This window comes from Diceros bicornis, unplaced genomic scaffold (assembly GCF_020826845.1).
Source record: "Diceros bicornis minor isolate mBicDic1 unplaced genomic scaffold, mDicBic1.mat.cur scaffold_67_ctg1, whole genome shotgun sequence".
Classification (NCBI taxonomy): Eukaryota; Metazoa; Chordata; class Mammalia; order Perissodactyla; family Rhinocerotidae; genus Diceros; species Diceros bicornis.
Window position 1 is genome coordinate 2,473,762 of NW_026691553.1, and position 18,796 is coordinate 2,492,557.

General features: G+C 65.5%; 1 protein-coding gene across 2 annotated transcripts; it reads left to right on the forward strand.

Moving 5' to 3' along the window:
- Window positions 1-1,854: 1,854 nt before the first annotated feature.
- NCLN (nicalin) lies at window positions 1,855-18,488 on the forward strand. 2 transcript variants are annotated; one of them, XM_058537702.1, is made up of 15 exons: window positions 1,855-2,123; window positions 8,186-8,376; window positions 9,148-9,292; window positions 11,097-11,191; window positions 13,328-13,408; window positions 14,602-14,705; window positions 15,072-15,160; window positions 15,233-15,372; window positions 15,576-15,754; window positions 16,934-17,021; window positions 17,097-17,135; window positions 17,219-17,382; window positions 17,975-18,028; window positions 18,120-18,198; window positions 18,333-18,488. In XM_058537702.1, exons 1-15 carry the CDS (start codon window positions 1,940-1,942, stop codon window positions 18,390-18,392), a joined length of 1,692 nt encoding a protein of 563 aa, XP_058393685.1. In that variant the 5' UTR covers window positions 1,855-1,939; the 3' UTR covers window positions 18,393-18,488. The 2 variants fall into 2 exon arrangements, with proteins under 2 accessions (XP_058393685.1, XP_058393686.1); XM_058537703.1 differs by having other exon boundaries at window positions 17,222-17,382.
- Window positions 18,489-18,796: the final 308 nt, after the last annotated feature.

Genomic DNA, 18,796 nt, shown 5'->3' on the forward strand with positions numbered 1-18,796 from the left:
GGTCTCTGGATGAGCGCGTGTATTTTGAGCCCGGCCTGGGGAAGTTGGGGGACAGACGGAAGAACCAGGTAATAAATGTTTGCTGATGGCGCACACACAGGCCCAAATCAGTTCTTGCCCCATTCCCCGCCCTGCCAAGCCACTCCAGACTCCTCGGGCCTCCTGGGACCTCCGTGGAGAGGCCTGGGGATGGCGGAAAGCAGGGGACTTAGCTGGGAGGGGTGGGCTGGTCTGTTGGGGCTTTCATGAATCATTCATTCATTCATTCATTCACTTAAGCACTGAATGCCAGGCTCTATTCTGGGCACACACACAGCCTGGCACCTGCTCTCATAAAGGTCCCACTCTGCTGGAGGTGACAATACCTACCTAAGAAATGCCCGGCATCATTTCAGTAAGGAGCTAGCCCTGCAGGAGGGTGCGGGGAGAGTGCTCGCAGGCAGAGCAGAGGCAACAGCCTTGAGGCTGCACGAGCTGGGTGCATTCTCATAATATTGAGTGCCTAATGTATGCCTTCCTCTTTCCAAGCCCGTTCATGTGGATTATCTTATTGAATTCTTACACACCCCCGGGGGGAGGCGGAGAGTGTTTGATGATTTATCATCATATTTGGCAGCTGAGGAAACCGAGGCTCAGAGAGGGGAAGCGACTTGCCCAAGGTCACACAGCTGGGAGGGGGAGGAGTGCGGACTTGAACCCATGCCGTTAACACAAATGCCACCTGTCACTTGCGACAGAAGGGAGGTCTCAAGTCCTCAGGCGACCGTATTGGAGCCTGGGATCTCAACTCGCTGGGGGTCAGGGCTGTAGTGTTCTGCACCCTGGGGCCTCAGTCTCCTCATCTGTACAAGGGGGTGTGAGTTATTGATGCTCCTCAAGACCCCTGGCCCTGAGACAGTGGGTTCTTAGGGCTGCCAAATTAGAAAATGCAAATTTGGGACACCCAGCAAAATTTGAATTTCTGATGAATAACGAATACTTTTTTTACCATGAATATGCCCCGAATATGAATAAGCCTAAGTATATTTTTTTCCTATGAGTCTGTCCCAAATATGAATAAGCATAAATATAAATAATTTTTTACTGTGAGTATGCTCCAAATATGAATAAGCATAAGTATAAATAATTTTTATCACTAACTCCTACAGAACTCCAGGCTCCGAACTACAAGTCCCATAACCCATTGCGTTATCCCTTTAGGAACCTTGTCATGATTTCTTTACTCTCTTTTCATTCATTCATCCAAAAATTGTATAGACCACTCACGGTGTGCTAGGCCTTGTGTTAGGTTATGGGGACACAACAATGCACAGAGCAGACCAAAGTCTTTGCCCTCATGGAGTTGAACGTCTACATTCCTTTGGAGTTTTAAGTGATTTTTCTCCGACTTCGTCCAGGAAGACTACAGCTCCCGTGATCCCTTGTGCTTGCTTGATGGGACTACAATTCCCAGGAGACCTAGCGCACCAGGCTAGCTCCTCGCTTCCTTCATTTCCAACTTCCTTCCGGGTCGCAAGGTCACGTCTTGCCCCCGCGTCTCGCTTCCTTCCTCCCTTCACAACAAAGGCAGAGTTTAAGTAAATCCACTGCAAATAGTTTTCTTTAAGTTTCCGTATTTTCTGATTTGGAGTTTACGTGAAACTTCAGCAGTGTTAGCCAAACAGTCTACCACAGCTTCCTCCAGAGGGGAGTAACAGAATAGGCCTACAACTCCCAGGTGGCGCCACGCGCGCGGGAAGGACTACAACTCCCAGCAGGCCGCGCGGCGGCGCGGGGCGGTCCGCGGCGGTGCCCGCAGGACCCCGGGACGGGCGCGGGCTGCCCGGCGCGGCGCCCGCAGGACCCCGGCGGCTACCCATGCCGAGGTGAGTCCTCGGGAGTCGCCGCCGCCGCCGTCTGGTCACCGCTGCCGCCCCGCGCGGCCCCTCCGCCGGCCAGGATGCTGGAGGAAGCGGGCGAGGTGCTGGAGAACATGCTGAAGGCGTCGTGCCTGCCGCTCGGCTTCATCGTCTTCCTGCCCGCCGTGCTGCTGCTCGTGGCGCCGCCGCTGCCCGCTGCCGACGCGGCGCACGAGTTCACCGTTTACCGCATGCAGCAGTACGACCTGCAGGGGCAGCCGTACGGTGCGTGGACCCGCCTCCCGGCCCGGCCTCCCCCCCCCCCCCGGCCTCCCCCTGGCGCTGGCCTCCCCCCCCCCCCCGGCCTCCCCCCCGGCCCGGCCTCCTCCCTCCCGGCCTCCCCCCCCCCCCGGCCCGGCCTCCCCCCTCCCGGCCTCCCCCCGGCCCCGGCCTCCCCAGTCCTGGCCTTCATCCCGGTTCCCCTCCTGGGTCTCCAGCCTCCTTCCTGGGTCTGGTCTTCCCCCTGGGTCCGGCCTCCCCTTCCTGACCTCCCTACTCTCGGCTCCCCTCTCCCCCGGGCCTCTCGGGCTGCTCCCTTCCCTCAACTCGGTCTTTGCTCCCTGAGGTCCCAGCACCTGCCACTTTCCCTTGTCCAGCAGGAGTCCAGCCCACAGGTCTCACTTGGGCTGCCAGGTTGTTACCCAGGCCCCAGGCAAGTGAGAGCCTGATTGCCTGGACCCCCACTAGGCCCCCCGCTCTCCTCCCAGTGCCCCAGGAACCCACCGGGCTGGCGCCCACGGCCCCCTGGCCTCCGTCCCTGACAAGGCTTGCATATCCCAGGACCCAGAATCTCCCACCCTCGGGCCAAGCTTCCTGCTCTTGGATCCTTGGGTCCCCTCTTTCACGGATTGAGTCGCGCTGCCCTATCCCCTCCCAGGACACTGGGTCTGGCCGGGCGCCAGGAGCTCCTACCTTTGACCTCCTTGATGTGGGGGTGGGACTCCTTGCTTGGCCTCCGCCAGGCTGAGCCGCCGCACCCTGCACGGCCCCTGGGCTCCCGGGTGCTGTTTGTCCACGGCCGTTTGCTGCCCCCGTCGGGCCTGGCGCCATGTGGAGGCCCATCTCTTCAGGCTCTCGGCCCCCCGGGTCCTGGCTCATGAGCTGAATTCTTCAGAATCCCTCAGCCAAGCCCCCCATTTCAGTCCCCCCGCTTTTGGGCTCCGGCAGGGGGCTGTCCTTCAGACCCCTGTCTTACTCCCTCCTTTGGTGCATACCCATCCCCTCAGCCCACCTTCCACCTCTCAGCTTCCCGAACCCCACTGGCTCCTTCTCCCGGGGTTTCTGGATTGTCTTGGACCCAGCTCGGTTCCCTCCCCCAGACCCCCCAGACCTGGTCCTGCACAGCTCCGCCCCCCCCCCCCCCCCCCCCGCCGAGGTCTTGACCTCAGTGCCCAAGTCATTGTAAATTTCTTTCGTCTCCTCCGGACTGTAGCTATATCTGCTGTTCCAGAACCTTCTGGTCTCTGGTTTTTTTCCAGCCTGGTGCCTTAGGTCCCCGCAAGTCAGGGCCCAGTCTCTCCACGAAGGAGCCCCATCCTCAGTTTTAGTGGTCTCGCTCGTCTCTGAGCCCCGGTTCTCCTGGACTGGCCCCTGTTTTTGGAACATCCCAGGCCCTCGGGGAGCCCCAGTCTCTGGGGACGTGATCAGACTTCCCCTCAGATCCCTCCTTGCCCCGGGGTTACGTCGTTTCTGTTTAGGCCAGTGGTTCTCCACCCAGGGGTCCCTGGGTGATGACTTTGTGGGTGTCGTGACTGGGGTCCTGGCATTGAGTGGGTGGGGCCAGGGATGCTGCTCAACTCCCCACGGTGCCCAGGACGGCCCCCCAGAGGGACCCGGCCCTAGTGTCAGCCGTGCCGAGGGGAGACCTGGGTCACAGTGATGCTTCCCAACCCGAGGCCCCAGGCCCCGGGCGGCTGGGCGGGAAGCCGGGAGCCGCTGATGCTGTGGGCACGCTCTGATGCCTTGTCGGGCATTCTCCTGGGGAAGGGTCTTCACCAGCGCCGCCTCGTGCAGCTCTGTGCGACCACGGATGGGTTCTGAATCTTTACTGTCCGATAGGGGAGCCACGGGCCACAGGTGACTACGGGCACTTAGAGGTGCCCCATGCAGTCAAGGAAGGGCATCTTGTGCGTTGTGATAAACTTAAATAGCCACGTGCGGCTGGTGGCTGTCGTCCTGGGCAGCCCCGGTCTGGAGCTTCTCTAGTTTTTCCAGAGAAATCCACAACCCAGGAGGCTCAGGCCCTGGAACTCAGGATAACCCGTTTCCCCAGATCTGAGTCCTGGGCCCCTCTGCTCGCCCTCGTCGTTCCCCGGCCCAACTCGCCCCACTCACAGTCGGGGCCTTGCCAGGCGCCTCCTCAGGCAGCACACCCAGCTTCTCTCTCCGGTCCCTGGGGCGGCCGTCGTCTGGACGCCCGGGTCTCCCCTGGCCCGCTCAGCGCTGTCCTGCTCGCAGCTGACGGCGTCCCCCTCTTCCCCCAAACCTGCCCTGGAGACGGGCTGCGGGATCCGCTGTCTGTTCTGACTGCAGGGCCGCCCTCTCCGTCTCCCTCCGTGCGGATCCTTGGGGACGTTCTCCTCCTCGGTCCCCTCCCTCCCCCGTCCTCCCCCTCAGCTCCGTCCTTCTTTTTGCCTCCCTTCTCTGAGTCCTGTCCCCTGATCCTGCCATTCCCTTCCCATTCTTTTTCCCACCTGGCATCTCCCCTACACGCCCTCCTTCCCAGCCCCCCATCTTTGTGGCTCCCGGTGAGAAACCCAGATGCCGCCTGTCCGAGTGGGGCGTCCCCCCAGCCAGTCTGTAAAGACTGCAGGCTTGGGGGGCGAGCACAGGGGCCCTGGCGGGGCGCCCACCCGCCTTGGCAGAGTGCGTCTTGTCTGCAGCCTGGAGAGGCAGAGGCCCGGCTCGGAGCTCGGATGAGACCCCGCATGGGGCTCCTGCCTCTGCAGCCCCATGCTGGTGTCCCTGGTGGGGGACCCATGGGAGAGGCTGGCGGGATCCGGTGCTGAGCGGTGGTTGGGTCTTGGAGGGGCGTCTGAGGCCTTGCTGCTTGTGCTGGGTGTGGCTGGGAGGGAGCCCCGGATCTCCGGGTGACAGTGCCTCTGAGGGCGGCTCTGCTGGGTCACTGCTGCTGCAGGCTCCCCAGTGTGGGGAGCGCCCCCTCCCCGCCTCCCGTGGGCTCCCCTCCGGGGCAGCCCTTGCTCTGCTGTCTCCTTGCCCAACTTCCTGTTGGCTCCTGTTGAGAAACTCGGGGGCAGGCAGGCTGCTGGGAAGGCAAGGCGTGTGCTCCGTGCAGAGCTGTGAGCCGGCCTGAGGGACGTCAGCCAGGGACGGCCGTGTGTGACCTCGCCCCCTGCCAGGTGGACTCTGGCCCCCCCGGGATGACACGCCCCTCAGTGCGCTGGGTCTGTGCCCACGCTGCGGTTATCCACCCACTCACGCCCCCTCACTCGATGCGCTGGGAGCCGGGGACGTTAGCACCCCACACCCACAGGGGCGGGCTTGCTGGCCCCGGGTCCTCCACCCTTTGTTGTAAATAAAGTTTTATTGGCACACAGCCGGGCCGGGGTTGGTGGTCTCACGCGCAAAGGCAGGGTGAGTAGTTGCGTAGACCCTGTGCGGCTGGGAAGGCGAGAGGATCGGTCCTCCGGCCCTTGATAGAAGAGTTTGCCGCCCCCGGTCGCGTCTGGTCCCGTTGTGGGGACCGGCGACTGCTCTCCAGGTGTCCAGTGCCCATCTTCATGGCGTCCACTGAGCCCAGCCTCTGCCCATCCTGACGCCGGGGTGAGGGGGCTGTGCCAGCTTTAACGGCGTGTCGGCGGAGGTGGTCTCCGCCCCTGGGGCCCTCAGAGTCTGGGGGGCCGTGGGGGCCTGGCGTCCACCGGCTCTGCCCTCCCCCACCTTCCCTTCTGTGGCCTTGCTTCCTCCTGGAAAGGGGGGTCCTGATTCCTGCCCTGCAGGAGCGCCAGGCCCAGGGAGAGGACGCACACAGTAGGCCCTCGAGTCCCCACCCGCAAGGTGACATTGGAGCCGCCCCTGGGAGGCCGCGTGTGTGGCGCAGGTGGGGCGCGGGGGAGGGGCCTTCCCGGCATTCTCGGAGTTTCAAGGGCGTCTTGAAGGTCTTTGCCACCTGCCCCCGCCAGGCCGGCGGCCTAAAGCAGAGAAAGGCCCTGGGAGGGGTGGGGACAGGAGGGCTGGGGGCGGGGGCAGGGAGCCCCCTGGCCTGGGGCGCACGGCCCACCCTGGCTCCTTGGTCGCAGGCCCCCTGCTCCTGAGCCGGCCCTCCCCCTTCCCACCTGGGCGCCGCCCCTCCTGTGTCCCTCCGGCCGCCTCCCGCTGACCAGCCCCTCAGGACGCCCCGTTGGAAGCGGGCCCTCTCCCGTCTGTCTGCCCCCTTTCCCAGACGGCGTTCCTGGAAAGCAGAGGCGGGCCCTGCGCTCCTGGCCCCCAGCCCGAGGCCTCGCGGGGGCCTCGCGCAGTCACGTCCTCGAGAGGATGGGTGTCGCCTCCCCGGCAGTCCTGCAGCCTCGACCTTCAGAGCCGGCTGAGCCGCTCCCCTGCATCAGTGTTTTGAGCGTTCCCTGCGTGTGTCTCAAACTGGAGGCCCCGGGGGCCACCTGCGGCCCCCACGTGCGTTGGGGTTTGTTGACTTGTGCATCCCGGGTCGGCCTGCAGCGTTTGAGACGTTTTGGACTCTGCTTGCCGTTAAGGTGTGGCCATTTGACGTAAAAGAGTTGGGATTTCTGGCAGCTTCCCAGCTGGGTGTGGTGGTCCTGGCGGTTGGCGGCTGCCCGAGCCCCTCTCCCCCGTCCCGGGGACGGTGCTCCTGTGGGAAGCCGCGGAGATGTCTGCGCTCCCTCCACGGTCCTGTGTTGAACGTCGACGTGGCCTCTCCCGGGTGCCCCTCTCCAGCAGAACGCGCTCGAGGCGGCCGTGCCCCCGTGCCGTGTCCGAGGGCGCCCGGCCGTGGGAGAGCTCTCTGCGCCGTCCTGGTTCCGTTGTCTGGGCAGAGCTCATGAGCGGGCCGGGGTCCGAGGCCGGAAACAGCCTCTCGCTCCCTCCCTGCTTCTCTAGATCTTTCCTGAGCTCTCAGCAGAGATGGGAGTTGGTGCCGAGTACGAAGCAAGGGTTCCCACCTGGGTGACTGCCCCCCAGGGGACGCTGGGCCACGTCTGGGGACGTCTGTGGCTGTCACACTGGGGGTGCTCCAGGCATTGAGTGGGTGGGGCAGGGGTGCTGCTTGGCCCCCCACAGCGCCCAGGACGGCCCCCCAGAGAGTGAGCCGGCCCCGGTGTGGAAGGCGGTGGAGAGCAGTGGTGTGTCTGAGCTCTCTGGGTGGGGGACAGCGTTTGTCTGTTCCTTCTCCCGGCCTCTGTTCGTCAGGAGCCTGCAGGGCCGGGGGTTGCCGTCGGGGCTGTGTTTCTCTGGCAGGGAACAGAACGAGGTCGCCGCCCCCGGAGCCCCCAGTTCAGTTAGGGGAGCAGATGGCGAGTAGCCGTTGCGAAGGATGCTGCGTCCTGCCGGGGAGAGGAACAAGGCGGCCGGAGAGCCCTGAGGACAAGAGGGAGTCCAGAGAGGGGCTCAGGGCAGGACCGGGCGCTGGGAGCCAGGGAGGGCAGACCTGTAGCCCCGGGGCTCCCCCGCTGGGTGACGGACTGGAGTGGGAGCTGGGACCACCCAGCAGCCGAGGGGGGCAGGAGGGGTCGGCTTTGGTCCGCGGGCATCTGTGGGCCTGCGTCCAGGGACTGGGAGGGGGCCGTCTGGCTTCCAGTCCGGGGCCCCCGCTGGCTTTCTGCCACGAGGGGGCGGCTTGAGCAGACCCTGGTGTCTGTCGGGTGGGCTGACACACCAGCCCCCTGAGCTGCTGCGGTGACGCGGGAGGAGCTCGTCACCACGCCCCGTCCCCTTAGAGGGAGCTGTGCCCGCGAGGCCAGCGGCGGGCAGGGGGCTGGAGGGACGGGGACGGCGCCCCTTCTGAGGGGTGGCTGCCCCCGGGGAGAAGGGGGGCCGCCTGTGCCGTGTGCTCCGGAGCGGTGGCGTCCGGGCTGCACCGCCGGGTGGGCCCCGTCCAGTCCGTGTGGGCGGAGGCGCGGGCGGGGGGAGGGTCCCAGCTTTCCCTCGGCTCTCGGGAGCCCCGAGACTCCCCCGGTTCAGGGGGCCGCGCCCGTGGGCAGCGGGGAGCCTGCCCTGAGCGACACGGCCTCGCCTGCGTCCCCGTGGCCGATGACGGGGCCTGGGGCGCCCGAGCGGGTCGCCTGCGGGCTGAGGGTGACCCCCCCCCCCCGCAGGCACGCGGAACGCCGTGCTCAACACGGAGGCCCGCACGGTGGACGCGGACGTGCTGAGCCGCCGCTGCGTGCTCATGCGGCTGCTCGACTTCTCCTACGAGCGCTACCAGAGGGCGCTGCGCCAGTCGGCCGGCGCCGTGGTCATCATCCTGCCGCGGGCCATGGCCGCCGTGCCCCAGGACGTCATCCGGGTGAGCCCCCCGCGCGGGCTCGGCCAGAAGCTTCCGTGGGAGGGTCACGTCACCTCCCTGTGTCCTCCTCCTTCGGGACGTGGGACAGCGCCTGTTCCCCTTCCTCGGTGGTTCCTCTGGAGTGATTCTGACTCTGGGGGACACGGGGCCATGTCTGGGGGCATCTGTGGTTGTCACGGGTCCTGGCATCGAGTGGCTGGGGCCAGGGACGCTGCTCAACCCTCCACAGCGCCCAGGACGGCCCCACACACACAGAGTGACCCGGCCCCATGTCCGCAGAGCCGAGGGGAGGGATCTGCTTCGAGTTTCAGGGGTCTGATAGGGTCCCACGAGACATGGGGGGGGAGGTGGTTTTGCACGTGAGCAGGGGTGTGGGGCAGCTGAGGCAGCTCACGCCCGCTGTCTGTGCGGGTCCCGGGAAGCCAATATCTGTCACCCACTTAGAGCTGAGGACGTGATGGCCAGTGAGGGTGGCACAGCCTGCGGTGACACCAGACCTGACCCCAGACCCGGCTCTGGTGCCCATTCTCCCAACACACTTCCTCCCTGAAGGGGACCGTCCAGGGGGCCCCACAAGCATCACCATGCCTCGCCCGTCCGTCCTCGTCCCCTCCCCTCCCCCTCCTGCTCTGTCCTTCCCTCCAGCGTGACCCCGGCCTTGTTAGCCGGTCTCACAGCAGGCGTGCTCCAGGCCCCTGCCTGCCTGCCCTCTGGGGGCAGCCAGCGGGCTCCCCCGGGCCAGGGGCCCCCTGAACGTGTGTCTCTCCCCAGCAATTCATGGAGATCGAGCCCGAGATGCTCGCCATGGAGACCATCGTGCCCGTGTACTTTGCCGTGGAAGACGAGGCCCTGCTCTCCATCTACGAGCAGACGCAGGCCGCCTCCGCCTCCCAGGGCTCTGCCTCTGCTGCTGAAGGTGGGCTCGGGCTGCGGGCACGGGGGCGGGCGCAGGGCCCTTCCCTGTCGCGGGCCGGGGTCGGGCTGTGCGTTTCTAGGACATTATCAAAGCCATCACGTGGCGTCTGTCACCCATCCTTAACAGTGCAGGTCACCGCCTCACCCCGGAGCTGCAGTGTCATTCTTGGGGCCGGGACCCTGCATTTTGCAGCCCCCCACCCTCCCCACCGCCCATTCCCGGGCAAACCAAAGCTTGAGAACCGCTGGTTTGGAGGGAGGGGTCTCCCATCCGCAGCCCCTGGATGGTTGTGGAAAGCACGAGCGTCCGTTGGGTTTTCTCTGTCCGTTCTACCTGCCGGGTGAATTCCGGGTGTCTCGTCTCACTCGAGTACATCGGGAGGGTCAGCAGCCTTCCTGTGGAGAGGAGACCCCGTGCCTCCCACCCCGTGGGCGGCAGAGGCTGCAGGGGGCTTGCGCAGGAGCGGGCCGTGTTGGGAGTGAGCTGGGAAAAGTGACAGAAGAAATGGAGCTGAGAGGAGCCGCCAGTGCTGTCCTCACCCGCGGAAAGGGCCGGAGCAGAAAAGGGGAGGACAGAGTGGACGGGGCGGGCGGTGTGCTGACCCGGGCAGGCTCGGCCCGCCGCCTCGGGGACACAGTTTGATAAGAGGTGCTTAAGCTGTGGAAGGTTGATTCCTCCAGGCCAGGTTGTCAGCTGTGTGGGTCTCTAGCTTGGGGGCTGGCAAACTACGGCCCGTGGGCTGCCTGTTGGTGTGAATGAAGTTTTATCGGCGCACAGCCAGCGTTTACAGAGGGTTTAGGGCGGCTCTCGCTACACCAGCAGAGTAGAGTGGCTGCGACAGACTGTCTGGCCCACAGAGCCGAGAATACTGACTCTCCGGCCCTTTACAGGAGGAGTTTGCCGTCCCCTGGTCTAGATTCAAGTCTTGACGGGGGCCGTCTGCATGGTGGCAGCAGAGGAGTGAATTTGGGGGAGACCTAAATGTGCAGTTAGAGCAGAGGGGAGGAGGAATCGGCTACTTGGTGGAATATCATGCAGCCACTAAAAATGACTTTGGGATGGAATTTTTAGTGGCACGAGAAAGTGCTTATTTTGCGTTGGTTAGTGGGGAAAACGGGATATAAATTCCCAAATATTGATCACAACTATCTTTATTAGAAATAGCTTGTTCATTTTGGAACACGTTAAGACTCAGGAGAAGTTGCAGAAATACTGCAGAGTCCTGAGGGGTGCCCTTCTTCCCACTGATAACGGCTTATACACGCGTCACGATCGTGTTCTGAAACACGCCAAGAGCAGAAGCGGGCTTGGGAGAGGGGGAGCTCGTGGGCGTTGTGGGGCAGTCCCTGGCCCCGGCTGAAGAGTGGCGTCCACGTGGACCGTTTGCTTGCACCGAGACGGAGACGGCGACGGTGCTGCCTGCTCGCCGAGAACAGGTCACCAGACCTCGGTGCTCACGCCGTCCCGGGGTTCGGGGCTGGCTGGAGGCTCGTGGGCTGTCAGACGGGAAACTCCTGTGTCTGGGTCAGCGCCGGGGTGACCGTCTCGTGGTCCGCGTGCCGAGTTGGTCCTGGGGAGGCTGAGTCCGAGGGCGCCCGTGCCCTCCCTGCTGCCTGCCTGGGGTCGGGGTGTCTGTCTCATCGGCTCTTCTTCTAGACGCTCAGGGGCCCTCCCGTGTCCAGTCGTCGTGTTGCGTTCACATCTGTGTGGTGACTGCTGCACACACACCACGCACCCTAGGGCCTGGGTGTCGGGGTGACCAGGGAGCCCCGGGGCTCCGCTGACCCTCCCCTCCTGTCCCCAGTGCTGCTCCACACTGCCACCGCCAACGGCTTCCAGATGGTCACCAGCGGGGTCCAGAGCAAGGCCGTGAGCGATTGGCTCATCACCAGCGTGGAGGTGAGTGCCCGCCACATCGAGACGGGGGACGGTGGGTGCCCAGACTCCTCAGCCCCCGCCCAGCCACCCCGACCTCGCCCGACAGCAGACTGGCGGCCTCGGCCCCTTCCCCACTGGAGGGAGCCTCTGATAGGGACGTCGGGCCAAATCGCCTGCCCGCCTTGCTCTGGGAGGAGGCGGGGCCCCCACCAGCTGCACCACTGCCTCCTCTCACCGCAGGGCCTTTGCACGGGCTGTCCCCGCCTCACAGCTCTCCCCGCAGGCCCGGGGTGGCCAGCCCCTTCTCGTCACGTCATGTCACCTCCAACCCTGTGTCCTCACAACTTTCCGGGGCCACACACCCCCTGTTGTCCGGAGCTTGGCTGAGCCGGGAGAGAGCTGAGCTCTGGGTGCCTGGGTGGCCAGTTACAGTAGCACGCCAGACACGAAAGAGCCCAGCCCTTAATCGCCCAGCGTGATGGCATGAGGGGGCCTCTAGGCCAGAGAAGACGCCGGCTCCCCTGTTCCGTTCTCCCCTCCTCAGGGGTCAGCCGTGGGGGTGGTCTCACTGGGGTGGTCTCCCTGGGGTGGGGGGGCCGGACCAGAGGCTCCAGCAGCTTTAAGGGCCCAGGAATCAGGAGGGGGCTAGGGGAGGACCGGGAGCAGGAGGGTGCAGAGAGGGGGGTGTCCTCAGGGTCCCCTCCCCCCCGAGGAGGCTTCCGCAGAGAAGGGACCGGGGACCAGGGATGCGGATACGGGAGGAGCGTGGCGGCCGGGGCTGCATCCTTGACGGCGGCTCCCCTCAGAGCCTGCGTGTCCGGGGTCAGGAGTGGGGGCGGCTTCCCCTCGAGGCCCACCAGGCGAGGCCTTTGTAGATGCCTGTGCTTGGTAACCCGGGGCCAGTGTCACCGGTGTCTCTTTCTCCTGAGTAGCTGTCACCGTGTGGCACGTTGGGAACTTGTGTGTCATTTGTGTTTTTCCGTCGGCCTGAGCTCCATGTGCACTGAGACCACGTTCGTTTTGGCCTCTCTCGTGTCCTCAGAGCCCGGCCTGGTGCCCGGCGCACAGTAGGCCCTCAGCGAGCACTTGTAGCCGAGCGTGCCGGTCCCCCAGGCCTCTGCTGGGCCAGGCCGCGCCTTCGGTATTAAATGGGCTTCTGTGGGCGCCAGTCCCCAGGGCCTCACCCCAGATGGTGCATGCTGCTCGACCGCCCCCTGGTGTCGGCGTGCAGGCGCGGGTGGAAGTTGGGGTGCAGCCACACTCTGAGCCGCCCCTTCCCCTCCAGGCTGAGTCCTCAGGGCCGTGTAGCACGGAGTCAGGCGAGAATCCCATACCTGTCCGCGAGTGCTGTTTGAGCCCTGCTGTGTGCGGGAGGCAGCGGCCAGCGAGGTGTTGTTCCTGCCTCGCAGAGCTCACTTCCCGTTAGGAGAGGTCTGGGGGCGACGGAGGGGCACTTAGAATAAATGAGGCAGAGGAGGGCTCTGCCGGGCGGCGGCGCCATCACCAAATGGCCCTTCTCGTGGGTTTGCGGGGCTTCGGGGACGTCCCGGCTGAGAGCCTGCAGGCGAGGGGCAGTGAGGGGGACCCGGGCTCTGTGGGGAGCGGGCTGGACAGGCCGGTTTGGGACCCGGGGAAGCTGGTGCAGCGTCTATGCAGTTGGTACAGTAATAAGATGAGTGCGTTTTTGAATATCTCCAAGTCGACTGGGCAGAGAAAACCCGCGCTGGCCGGGTCCTTGCGGTCTGGCTCCCGGAGGTCAGGTTGCGCTGGGGTTGGTCCGGTTTGCTCTGGGGTAACAGCAGACAGAGTCACCGAGGGTCTGATGGGCCCTTCTCGCCATTTGGGGGTCTGGCCTTTGGTTCTGGAAACGTCTGTGCTGCCGCGAGCCCTGCGTGCTCCCTGTTATCCGCGTGGGAAGTGGGGGCGGGGAGGGAGCGGGGCGCTCGGCCTCCCTCCGCTCTCCCTGAGCCCTGTCGGCCCTCTGTCTGCGTTTGTAAATAAAGTTTTATTGGCACACGGCCACGCGTTGTTCATGTTCGTTCTGAGCAGTTGTGACAAAGGCGTAGAGCCGGGAAACCCAGAAATACTGTCCCCACGGCCGCCCTCGCCGGGTGGGGCGCCCGGCTGGTGGGTGCTTCACAGACTGTCTCTCTACAGGGGCGGCTGACGGGGCTGGGCGGAGAGGATCTCCCCACCATCGTCATCGTGGCCCACTACGACGCCTTCGGAGTGGCCCCCGTACGTACGCGTGCCCCTCGGAGGGGATGGGCGCCCTCCCCTGTTGTCCTGCTCCGACCCCGCCTGGGCAGAGCGTCTGTCTGCTCCGGGGCTGCGGTGCGAGGGGCAGCGCCGGCCCTCCGAGGGCCCTTCAGGTGTTACCTCGGGGCCCCGTGAGGACCCCGCGGGGTGGGCGTCTTCGTGAGGCTGACACGGAGGCTGAGCAGGGGCAGAGCTCTCGGCCGGGCCAGGAATTGAGCCCGGGGTGTCTGTGTCGGGTCCCCAGGACCACCCCCCAGGTTGACAACCCGCTGGGAGGACCTCAGGGCTTAGCAGTGGTCACCCTCACGGCCATGGTTTGTACAGGGAAAGAATGAGCAGAGGTGTAGGTCCACGCCCGGGAACCAAACCTGGGCCACCAAAGCGGAGCACACCGGATTTAACCACGAGGCCACGGGGTCAGCCCCATCTTTTTAAAGCATATAGTTCAGTGGTTTCTAGGACGTTCACAAAGTTGTGTACCCATCACCACTGTCTACTTCCAGAACATTCCATCACTCCTAAAGGAAGCCCTGTCTCCATCAGCAGTCACCCCCCATCCCCTCCCCAGGCCCTGACAACCATGAACCCACTTCCTGTCTGGGGATGTGCCTGTTCTGGACATTTCACGTCAACGGAATCACACCGTGTGTCCTGTGTCTGGTTCTCTCCCTGAGCGTCGTGTCGTCCCTCCCCGTGAATTTTAATCCCATTCACACAGGATATATCAGTTTGTGGACTGTGACCTTGGAAGAGTCCAAGCCCCATTAGAGAACACGAGATTTTTTTGTCTCCCCGAGAACTGATTGTCGCCCTGTTGGGACTGTTGCTTCGGCTCAGAGGGCCCAGTGGGGGGCGGTGGAAGGCGGGTGGTCCGGCTGGAGGGAGCCGGTGCCGACCCCCGCAGCGTGGGGCGCGGGCTTCCCGGTGCAGGTGCTGAGGCCAGGTGGCGGCCGCCCCCGTGGGTGCACGCGTGGACCTTCCCCCGGGCCGGGGGCAGAGCCGCGGGGGGCTCGGCCCTGCAGACATCGGGGTGCTGTCAGTCTGGGGTCCGAGCAGAGGAGGGGTCCAGCCGCGCGCTGGAGACGTGGCCTGGGGGCGGGTGGGGGTTGTTGAGGGTGGGCAGCTGCCCTGGGTGGCCGTGGGTGACCGCCGGCCTCGTCTCCCGCCCGCAGTGGCTGTCGCACGGCGCAGACTCCAACGGGAGCGGCGTCTCCGTGCTGCTGGAGCTCGCCCGGCTCTTCTCCCGGCTCTACACCTACAAGCGCACCCACGCCGCGTACGTGCCCACGCCGGCCACGGGGCCCGTCACCCCCGTCCCTTTGAGCCTCGTGGCCAGAGGCGGCTCTGACCTGGGGAAGTGTCTGTGTGTTGAGGGGTGCAGGTGGGCTGGGCCTGGAGCTGAGCCCCTGCCCCCACGGGACACGGGGCCACGTCTGGGGACACCTGTGGCTGTCACACTGGGGGAGCTCCTGCATTGAGTGGGTGGGGCCAGAGATGCTGCTCAGCCCCCCACAGCGCAGAGAGTGACCCGGCCCCGATGTCACAGGGTCGAGGGGGGCCCTGCTCTAAGGGCAGGTCAGGGTTTCGTACTCGGGACCAACCCCTCGCTGTCGGGGACCAGCTGACGCCCCCGCTCCCCCAGGTACAACCTGCTGTTCTTTGCGTCCGGAGGGGGCAAGTTCAACTACCAGGGAACCAAGCGCTGGCTGGAGGACAACCTGGACCACACAGGTGAGGGCCGCTGGCCGGGCGGGGCAGGGGGGCCCCGGTTCTCGCACCCACACCGGCTCTCACCGCCCGCAGATTCTAGCCTGCTGCAGGACAACGTGGCCTTCGTCCTCTGCCTGGACACCGTGGGCCGGGGGGACGGCCTGCACCTGCACGTGTCCAAGCCGCCGCGGGAGGGGACGCTGCAACACGCCTTCCTGCGCGAGCTCGAGATGGTGCGCGCCCCTGCGCGGACGGGCCCCCCGCCCCTCGTCACCTGGTGTCACGTCTGCCAGGCGTCAGATCGGGCACTTTGTAAACCAGGGGCCCCGCGCGGGGGTTCCCCCCGCTTCCCAGACGCGGGAGGTTCGGGGAGGGCCCCACAGAGGCTGGCGGGCCGGGGCGCGGGGTGGCGGCCCTGACGGCTTGGCCGGCGCAGGTGGCGGCCCACCAGTTCCCGGAGGTGCGCTTCTCCATGGTGCACAAGAAGATCAACCTGGCGGACGACATCCTGGCCTGGGAGCACGAGCGCTTCGCCATCCGCCGGCTGCCCGCATTCACGCTCTCGCACCTGGAGAGCCACCGCGACGGCCAGCGCAGCAGCATCATGGACGTGCGGTGAGCCCTGCGAGCCGCCTTCTAGAACGTTCTTTTCAGAGTAGACGGGCACCCCGAGGGAAGGAACCGGCCTTGGGGAGGTGGGGGGGAGCACCGGCATGAGCCTGGCAGTGTGAGGAACAGAGGAGGGCGGCTCGCCTGAGCCCGGTGAGCGAGGGGCTGGGGTCAGGGGTCACAACCTCCCTGTTATTGGTGGCAAGGAGGGCAGAGCGACCACCTACGCGTGACCCCCAGACACTGGGCACCTCAGTCCACCCTGCTGCTCAGACGCCACAGCTCCTGCCTCTGGGCCTTTGCACGGCTGGCCCTGCTGGTGGCCTGGAGAGCTGCGCCCCGTCTCCCCGGGTCCTCGCGCCCCCTCAGGGAGACATCGCCTCCCGATCCTGTCCTGCTGTCTCTCCGGGACACCGGGCACCTCTGGCTTCCGTCATTTTGTGACCTCACGTCCCGTCTGTCTGTCTCGCCCACTGGCATGTCAGCCCTCAGTGGGCTGGGTTTTATGGTGGCCTCGGTCACTGTGTCCAGGCTGGGTAGGCTCACTGGCTGGCCTTGGGCAGCAGCCTGGCTACTGGACACACATCTGCTGGGGGGTGACGAGCTGGTCCCAGAGGGGGCCCAGAGGGAGAGCCAGCACGGCCGGTCCTGGGACCTCGGAGTTTCCTAGAGGGCTTCCTGGAGGAGGTGGTGCTGGAACCAAGGGCTGTGAGCTGGATTAGGGCTCCAGGGCAGAGGGAGCTGAGAACAAAGGAGAGCTGGCGGGAAGGAGGCACGGGCCCCCCGCTGGTCAGCCCTCCGCCCTCCCCGGGAGGCCCCGTCCCCCACACCCACTCAGATCAGTGACGTTTGGCCCCACAGTTCCTTCTTACTGTCTGTGGCCAACAGTCCCGGTGTCCCCTGGCTTGTGGCCGCGTCACCCCTGTCTTTGCCTGTCGTCACACAGTCATCTCCCTGTCTGCGTCTGGGTCAGATGTCCCCCTTAGCAGGGCACCGGCCGGTGGACTTAGGGCCCCCACCCCAGCGTGCCCTCATCTTATAACCACGGCCGCAGAGACCCCAAGTCCAGATCAGCTCACGGCCCCAGGTCCCGGGAGGGCGTGACTTTGGGGACAGTGTTCACCTCACTACAGGGTGTGTGTATATATTATATATGTGTGTTTCTCCTCAAATCTGCCCTCGCAGGTCCCGGGTCGACTCTAAAACCCTAACGCGGAACACGAGGCTGATCGCGGAGGCCCTGACCCGGGTCATCTACAACCTGACCGACAAGGTGAGCCCCCCGCCCCCGCGAGCCCCCTGCCGGCCGGGCGGCTGGGACTCAGGGCCCGACCCCCTCTCTCCACAGGGGACGCCCCCGGACATGCCCGTCTTCACGGAGCAGATGGTAACGGCAGGCGGGTGGGCGAGCGGGGGCCCCGGCGGGCGGGCGGGTGGGCGGGGGCCGTGACGGCGGCTGCGTCCCCGCAGCAGATCCAGCAGGAGCAGCTGGACTCCGTGATGGACTGGCTCACGCACCAGCCGCGGGCCGCGCAGCTGGTGGGCAAGGACGGCCCGTTCCTGAGCACGCTCGAGCACTACCTGGGCCGCTACCTGAAGGAGGTGAAGCCACACCACGTCAAGGCCGACAAGCGGTAAGGCCCGACCCGGACGGGGGCCCCGGAGCGTCCCCTGCGGCCTCCTCCCGGTCCCCCGTCTGCCCTCAGGATCCAGGCCCCCAGGTTTTGTCTTTTTTCTGTTCGGTGCATCCCAGCTCCCCGGCTAGGCCGAGCGAGCACCTCCATGCCTTGTGGTAGGAGGGGCGCCTGGGGGCGTCCAGGGGCAGGAGATGTGCCCCAGACTGCTCGGTGCCCCTCACTGGCTCTCTGTCTTCCTCTCAACTCATGATGCTCCCGGGAGACAGAGCGTTTGGGCAGAAGAAGAAACCAAGGCTCAGAGTGGACCCACAGCCCTGGAGCTGGGGTCTCTGACTCCCAGGCCGTGGTCGCTCTCCCTCTGTAGAAATCCTTCCCAGACCAGTAAAGTTTCTGCAGTCACCATATTTCATTTTCAAAGAGTGTGTTGACCCCAAAAAGGAAGTAGGAAAGATGTTACTTCTTGGTGAAGGACGGTTCTTTCCTCAGAGGGACAGGCTTCCGGGTCCCAGGGTGGGCGGGGCCTCTGGGCAGCCTGGCCTCTGGGGGCGGCCGTTGGGGGGAGCCCACTGAGAAAGCGCTGTCTCCCCAGGGACCCCGAGTTCGTCTTCTACGACCAGCTGAAGCAGGTTATGAACGCCTACAGGTGAGCTCAGTGCCCGCCGGGGGCCGCGGCCGCGGGACAGCCAGGGCAGGGGGCCAGGCCCATGCCGCCCGCTGACCCCGCCGCCCCCCAGGGTCAAGCCAGCCGTCTTCGACCTGCTCCTGGCCGTCTGCATCGGCGCCTACCTCGGGACGGCCTACACGGCGGTCCAGGTGAGCGGGGGCCCGGGGCGGGGGGAGGCGCGTCCCCGGCCCCGCCCGGGAGCACATGACCCCGCGTGGCCCCCGGGCCTTCCTCGTGGTGGGTGCGCTGGGCCTCGGCCTCACTTGCGCCCCGCCGCCCCCAGCACTTCGACCTCCTGTACAAGATGGTGCAGAGGCTGCTCCTGAAAGCCAAGACACAGTGACCCGGTCCCGCCCGCCCGCGCCCACCGCCTGCGCGCCTGGCACCCCGAATTACAGAGCTTTCCGTGTTGCTCTGGAGGACCCGGGGCCTTCTTTCTCGCCATGTCCCTTGAACTCCTTTGGAGGAGTGGTTGGTGGTGTCCTGGGGCCAGGCCACGGACTCGGGGACAAGCCTGGAGATGGCCCTGCGATGAAAGGGCACGTGCCCCTGCAGCCTCGGCGTCACTCAGCCTTCGATGCTGATGGGGGACTGCAGGCCGAGGGGTCAGGGGCTGCCCGCGTGCTGGTCTGCGTCTGATGCCAGCCCAGCCCCACTGTGACTCGGATGCTGTCCTGCCTCCTGTCTGGCTCTGACCCCTCCCGTGGACACGTGTGCCTCCTGCCTGCTGGGCTGAGGGAGCCGGCT